This window comes from Quercus suber, unplaced genomic scaffold, assembly GCF_002906115.3.
Source record: "Quercus suber isolate HL8 unplaced genomic scaffold, Cork oak 2.0 scaffold_58, whole genome shotgun sequence".
NCBI classification, from domain to species: domain Eukaryota; kingdom Viridiplantae; phylum Streptophyta; class Magnoliopsida; order Fagales; family Fagaceae; genus Quercus; species Quercus suber.
In genome coordinates this window covers 503,496-511,666 of record NW_027069523.1, presented here as the reverse complement: position 1 = coordinate 511,666, position 8,171 = coordinate 503,496, and the positions used below count along the sequence as shown (strand labels likewise).

General features: G+C 36.0%; 1 protein-coding gene across 1 annotated transcript; it reads right to left on the bottom strand.

Annotated features, from left to right (window-relative positions):
* Positions 1-693: 693 nt before the first annotated feature.
* On the bottom strand, positions 694-2,292 carry LOC111986170 (uncharacterized). The gene has a single exon (XM_065772421.1). It carries the CDS (start codon positions 2,290-2,292, stop codon positions 694-696), a length of 1,599 nt encoding a protein of 532 aa, XP_065628493.1.
* Positions 2,293-8,171: the final 5,879 nt, after the last annotated feature.

Below are 8,171 nucleotides of genomic sequence, written 5' to 3'. Positions count from 1 at the left end.
TCACTTCGAACTTCACTTTCACTAGTAGTAGCACTAGTGTTAGCATCCCAATAACCATGGCCTCCAACTCTGGCTCATCAAGTGTAAGGGCTGCATTCTCAAGAATTCCAGCTCCTCCATGTATGTCGCTCGCATTCCAAGAGTCTCCTGCAATATCCCACATCTTTGTTGCTGTATGGACGTACTCCTCATTGCGCCTTGACAAGAGTCGAAGATTAGAATGCACATATACCAAATCCTCAGCACGTGCAGGAGTCATTTTGTTTCTTTTAAGGAATGAATGAATTTGTATGTGCTCCAATTTCTCTCAGCGCATGAGGATGAACAAGGTTGTCCAAGAAGTTTAAGGGCAAGGGTTTGAAGAGTTGGAAATGCGGAGCCATGATATTGCCACCAAACCAAAGGTTGTAAGCCCACCTATCTGTCAAGGCATCTGGTGAAGGAAACCTCCCTCCTGAAAATGTAGCAAACTCAGACTTCACCACCAGCTTTAATTCACTTCATCTTGAAAGTATCGATCCAAACACTTGCTCCTTTCCATAGAATTTTCATGATCCCGATGTGAGGGATGCGTTTTGGATTCCCCGAAAGCCATTCAATGGAGTAATACCTAGTTAAAGATTAAAAAAAAATATAGATGAAACGTGTGTTTTACTAAAAGGGTGAACTAAGGAAAATAGAAAATAAATGTACTTACTTAGGATTTAAGGAATGAGCCAAGCAATGTATTGGTGTACAATTTTTGGTCCATCGATCAATGAGTATATCATACACCACAGCCCAAAATAAGCTATACTGATCATCTTCCAAGTCTTCGTGCCGATATATTATTGCCTTCACCTTCTCTATCATTGAATCCCACATCTCATACACAAGATGAAGACAAGGCTTATCTGTGTCGGCTATTCGTAGCATATCATAAATGGGCCCTGTGAATTCAAGAATATAATCAACCTTATCCCACCAAAGATCACTTAGAATCATATCTTTCACCTTTTGAGCTTTTCCAACATCATCCTCTCTATAAGAAGCCCATTGGTCACTAATAGCCATAGCTTGAAGGCATCTTTTTATCAACTTCAATCTTTTCAGCATTACAACAACCGAAGCAAATCTAGTATCAGCAACTTGAAGCAATTTTAATGGACAAAATTCATTAAACATTGCCAACCTCATTGAATGGTTCATGATAAAAACACGTATGAAAGATGCATCATCACCAATACGTGTAATCCAATTACATTCCTCATATGTAACTTCATTCTTTTCAGTGTTTTTTGCTGCACAAATATTCTTCAAGGCTAAATTGAGAGTATGGACAACACAAGGTGTCCAAAATATTTTAGGATACTCACCTTCAATAAGAGCTCCAGCAGATTTCATCACACTAGCATTATCAGTGATGACTTGGACAACTTTTTCATGTCCAATCTCTTTTATAGCATCCTTCAACACCCCAGCAATATAATGTTTGTCTTTGAACTCACCTGACCCATCAACTGCCTTTATAAACACTGGACCCCCATCTGATACAGCCATAATATTAATAAGAGGCCTCCTTTGTGGATCTGACCATCCATCAGAAACTATACTTACACCATTTTCAAGCCAAGAGTCCTTAATTGGTTTCAAAAGCCTTTCAACATGAGCTCTTTCTTTTTGCAAAAGTGTTGTTCTCAAGGCATTGTATCCAGGAGGAAGATAACCCGGAATGTTATGGGTAGCAGCATATGCATAGGAACTACGATAATATGGGTTCCTTGCAAAGTTAAACGGAAGCCCACCGGTGTAAAACATCCTAGCAATTCTGCTATCCAAATCATGCCTAGCACTATTCTGGAATGCTCTCTCCAAAGGAGAATCCACCTTCCTCCTCTTACTATCAACCGGATTTGTACTATCACTCCCTTCTTGTCTTCGAAATGGAGAAATAGGAGCAAGCCCACGACCTGGGGGAGGTGGGGGTAAGGGAATTTCACTTCTCCGTTCTCTCTCTCTCTTATCATTCTCAACTTGATCATGCATTCGCTGCATTTCCTGCCTATGGCTCTTCGCCTTAGGGCATGCTCTAATACCTTTGCCAGAAATTGCTAATAAATGAGCCTTAACCCTAGAATAGGATCCCATAAAAACTACATCACAATAGTTGCACTTAAAGTATGTGTTTCCACCTGATTTAACAGAAGCACTAGGTGGTTTGTCTACTTTAGTCACATACTGCCAAAGAGGAGATTCATCATTTACTTCTTGATTAGATGAAGGCGAAGTTTCTGTGCTAGTAAATTCGTCCATTGCAAATTCAATAGATTCAATTTAACCTACAAATAATAACTATTAACTAAATAAATTAATAATAAATCAAACACAATTTCACAAATTCACAAATCCACAAATCACAAATTCAAGTCCTCACCCTGTCAGTCAGTCATCCTACAAGCCTAAGATAAAAGTTATAGAAAAATTAAGAAAATGCACTTGTTTTTTACATAATTTATAAGTAGAATAACAAATTAACAATACACACAAATCCCAAAATCATTTCCAAAATACACACAAAATGAGTATCTAAACAATCATCAGCACACCTATCATTATTTACTAACAAGTGCAATAAGTCACTGCTAAAATTTCATAATAAGTAGAATAGCAAACTAAGATTCACAATCAAACACAACAGAGAGGGACGAACAAGCACACAAACACAACAGAGAGGGACGAAATCGGGTTAAAAAACAAGCACACAAACACAACAAACACAGCACAGAGAAGAGAGAAATAGAGACTAAAAGGGAAGTAAAGAAAAGAGAGAGCACACCTGAAGGAAGAACACGGCAGAGAGGGAAAGGCCGGAGGCGGAGCCGCGCACGGAGAGCAAAGAGAGAAAGAGAGATGAGGGCGGAGAGCACAGAGAGAAAGAGAGATGAGGGACGGACTGAATGGGTTTTGGGCAAGTGAGTGTCTGATGTATTTTTAGGTTAGGTCAAACGGTACGTTTCGCACCTTTTTTTTTTTTTTTTTTTTTTTTTAAATTTCGGCTGGAACCAGAAATTTTGGATTCGGCCGAATCGGCCGATACGGCTCGAGTCGGCCCGGTTCGCGCCACGTCGGCACGAGTCGGCGATGCCACGTGGCAGGACGTGGCCCGACGAGGCACGGACTCGCGGTCAGCGGCGTCCCTGCCGTGTCCGGCCGAGTCCAACTTCGGTGCGGCTCCTCTGGAGCCGCGTCAGTGCTTCACAAGAAAATAGCAGTTGTTGCACATGGATGGGGTTGATTGTAACGGTAATGGCCATGTGATTAGCCTTGAGCTTAGTAGCAGTTGACTCTATGGTTCCATCAACTCTAGTAGCAGCCATTTCTGCCTTGTTCACCTTCGGCGACTTGACCTTAGCTACAATCACTTCAACTTCTCTCAAATACCATCTACTATGGACAATCTTTCCGTGCTACACTTCTCAACACCTTTTATTCCTTCTTTGTTGGTCAAATTCCATCAGAAATTTCACTATTAAACAAGTTGTCTATCCTCAATTTATCTTATAATCACTTATTTTCTCCCGTGCCAAATTTGTTAGCAATTTTATGGTTCGATGAGCTCAACAAAATTACTTATTTGTGCCATTGCAAAAACAATTTAAAAGAGAGATCCCACCCCCTCTTGCCAATTGCACCTAACTCAACTTTTTTTTGGACCTAAGCTCTAATGACATCACTGGTCCCATACCAATTTGGGTTATGAACCTAACCAAATTAAATCATCTAGACTTTTCATTGATATGTTGCAAGGTAGCATTCCAATCTCCATCTCTCAACCTTTTGCCTTTCTAGACATAAGCTCCAACAGGCTCCAAGGATCGCTCCCACTTCTATCTTCCCCTATCTACTTCTATTCAATCTCAAAAAATGAGCTTACAGGAAAGATCTCACCAATGATTTGCAATATGATTTTTCTTGAAATTCTCAATTTGTTGGAGAATAGCTTAAGTGGAAAAATTCCAAAATGTTTGGGAAACTTGAGTGATTCACTCGTGATATTGAACTTGAGAAGAAACAATTTGTATGGCACTATTCTTGATACATGGACAAATGGGAGCAAATTAAGGACGATTGATTGGTTCAAAACAATTTGAGTGGAGAGGTGCCAAAATCAATTGTCAAATGTGCAATGCTGGAGATTCTTGACATTGGAAACTGTTTGCTTGTTTAGACCTCTTAAACTAGATTGTTTAATCTAATATATTAGCCAAGTGATTACTTAGGTTAATTATTCAGATCTAGGTCAAATAATAATAAATCATATCTTGCAAAATAGCTGAAAGTAAATAATACCATGATATGATGACTTAGGAAAACCAATAAAATGAATGGTTTCAAGGTAAAAACCTGGAGAGGATTTGACTTAACAATATTCAAGGCAAAGCAAATCCACTATAAGAGAATCAAAATTTTTACAATCAGATTTAACCCTAAATCTATTTCTACCTCAAGTAGTAACTTACTGATACGACTATATGCAAGCTCCAAATCTACGGACTTCTTCTCTTTTTGGACTTACTACAACACAAGCACCCACACTTGTGACTTTGAGATCCCACTCAAAGATTTTAGATCACCTTCACTTGTTAATCTTTATAGCAGCAGCTAGGTTCTACCAATGCTTGGTTGTAGATCTTGCTCTGGTAGACGCTTGTGTAGTTAGAAAGTACAATACCTTTCAGATCTCACAAAGAGTAATACATAAGTCTTCCAAAAGTCTCCAAAACGTAGCTAGGATTTCCTTTTTATATGTGGACAAGTTAGATTGAAACCCTAAACGTTTTCGCAGGCTTGGGCCTTGTTTGAAAATTCTGCAGAATCTGATTTTTGTGATTTTCGATTAGCTGAACCTAATTTTCGATCAATCGAGCTTGGCAGATTCTGAGTCTTCTTTTTTGTAGTTAGCTCGAATTTGAAGCTTGAAACATACATCTTTGAGCAATGCCTAACACATAGACTAGACATGTTTTGTTCTTGGTCTGGCAACATATACAAAATATAATTCTAAACATTTAATCCTAAATCTTTAGAATCTAAAAATCTCTCTCTTTGGCAATCCATGACAAAACACACATACAAAATGAATCGCTCAAATCAAACATTAGCCCAATTACAAAGTATTGCCCAAATACAATTCTATCACAACTACTAGCCTGTTGAAAGAATTAACCTGTAAATTTTTAAAACTCTAAAAACAAACCATAAGTGCATGTGTGGAAAATAAAGTACAAATCTAATAAATAATGTTGGAAATTTAGACCCCTTAAACACACAGATAGCGTAGCCTAGATTAATTAGCCAAGTTGTTACTTAGTCAAATTATGCAATTCTAGGTTAAAGCAATCAAATAATCATATCAAGATATAAAGCAGCGGAATAATAAATAACACAAGATATGATCACCCAGGAAACCACTCGGTAAAAACCTGGGGAGGATTTGACCCACCGATCCTCAAGGCATAACAGAATTCACTATGAAAGAATTGAAGTTCTTACAGAAGAACTACAAGCTCCCCGCTCGACTTCCTAATGCTACCCACCAGTAAAACTTCCTGACACGACCACGCGCAGGCTCCGAATCCACGGACTACTTCTTTCTTGAATTCTTCAATCAGCTACAAGCTCCCCGCTTGCTTTTCTTTTAAGTTCCAATGGTTGCAACTATAATGATCTTCAAGATGTTGAAATCATCTCTACCTTGAAAACCCTAAGTTTTGTGTAAAGGAAGTCTCCTCAAAGATCTCACACGAGATTCACACAAAACAGCAATGTATGAGCAACAAAGCAATATGGACAACCCTCAAAAACGTTGCTAGGGTTTAGTTTATATACCTAGGGTAAAAACACAAAACCCTAAACGTTTAATGAAGTAGGGTTGAGTTGGAAAATCTACAGAAAATTCAACCTGTGCGATTTTCGATCGATCGAGTCTATTCTTCGATCGATCGAGCCAGGCCGAAAGTCCCAAGTACTTCTGCAGCCACTCGATTCCAACTTTACAATATTAAACCAACTTTGAGCAATTCTAAACAAGACTAAATACACTATTTTGATCATGGTTTGCCAACATTACAAATTAGAGTTCTAAATACAAAAACTCCTAAGACCTTAGAACCTAACAGAGTTGATTCTTCTAATCTAAGAGTCATGAATAATAACCCAAAAATAAGATTGGCCCCTAAATCAAAATTGAGGCTAATGTGAACCCAAAAAAAAGAAATTGTTATCAACAATTTATCATCAAATTAATGTTAAAAGGAAGATTGTCCTTGAAATTAAAATTAAAGGATGAAAACAACATATTACCGTTGGGATTCATATATGATATACAAAATTGGAACCCACTTTATCTTTATAGTTAACTAAAATAATTAATATTAATAAAAATAAGGGAGATTGTGAGAGAAGAATTATAAAAAGAAAAATCTAACATGCACATACTATAGTTCATAACAAAAAAAATTTATATGATATACAAAATAATATAAAATCACCTCTAACCATATTTAATGATTGATTCTCAAACTATAAGCATATAAATTGGATAAAACTTAAGGAAATTAGGTTAACAAAAGACAAAACAGATATACAAAATCTATTCAATTTGATGAAAAATACATACCTCTGCAAGGTTGTTGTAGGTAGAAAATTGTATGGTTGGTAGTAAAAAATCATAATTTTATCATATATATATATATGAGCAAGACTTAGGTACAGTACTTAGATATTGTTTCTTAAGTTACCATTTTAAGATTCTACCATGTCGATTTTTTCTCATGGGATAGAAGTGTATTTTTTAGTTAAGTAGCCATATGGCTGAATCTTAAGAAAGGAACCTAAGGAACAGCACCTAAAGTACTATACCTAAGTTTTGTCCTATATGTGTGTGTGTGTGTGTGTGTGTGTGTGTGTGTGTACACTCCAAGTCGAAGAAGCTGATCTGAACAAAAAGTCTCCACATTGAAGAAGTTCATATGAAAAAAAATTGTGTCGTGATGAGAGGAAATAGCAAAATCTAAATTAATGTCTATCATAAAATTTGTAGATAAAAACAAAAAAAAAATTATTCCACACAAGTCAATTTTATATTAATTGGATATTATTTATTATTCAATCCATAATCTTATATGAATATAATTTTAACATGCAAAAAAAATGAAATTAAAATATTTTATAATGAGATAGTTATTAATTTATAATAATTTTGAAACTTCACAAGTATAAAGTGTATAAACTATAAAAAGAAAATGTAATCTTACAATGGATTTGTCAAAACACACGTTTAATAAAAAATTATTGGATTGTATAATATTACCAAAAATTATAACAAGTATATATAATTTGAATTCAACCCATATACATATACGCTTAGAATCATCTAGAATTCTTAGGCTAACTCTATTATGGAGTTCTTAAAATCATATTTATTCATTTTGAAAAGAGTGGATTGGACTTAGTCATATCATCAATAATTTACACATATACTAAAATGATAATAGTAAACATTTTTTTAAATAATAAGTAGAGTTACCATAATAATTATAGAGAATCTTAGTCCATGTATTTAACTCATCTAATAAACCCAAACCAATTACATAACTTGAACGAGTACAAAAGTCAAGGTTTGTTAAGAACCTATGGGTAAAACTCACTCCTGAAAAACGGCTTGTAAGGGAAGAGTGTCTAAGAACTTATATACACATGTTTAACCTTACACTTAAGTAATGTGGAACATTAGGATCATAACATACCACCACGCTTCGCATCTAACGTCCTTGATGGCTCACTTTAGCGACACTGACCCAATAATAGTCATTTCTCTTTTTTGGCGGTTCCACTCACCTATAGTAACGTTCGATTACTCAAGGTGGTGATTGGCTTTGATACCAAATGATACAAACTCATAGATAGAACTTACTCTTGAAAACCGGTTTGCAAGGGGAGGGTACATAAGAGCTTATATACACATGTTTAAGGTTACACTTAAACAATGTGGGATGCTAGGATCATAACAAGGTTGGATCTTTTTTCTTTCTTTTTTTCTTTTTCTTCTCTCTCTTTTTATGTATATGATAGGATTTGAACCTATGGTTGTTCGCTCCATGACGATTATTTTTTACCATCAGACTAAAACT

Bases quoted from the DNA above. Each gene is read 5' to 3' on its own strand.
- LOC111986170 (XM_065772421.1), bottom strand. From the start codon at position 2,292: ATGGACGAATTTACTAGCACAGAAACTTCGCCTTCATCTAATCAAGAA.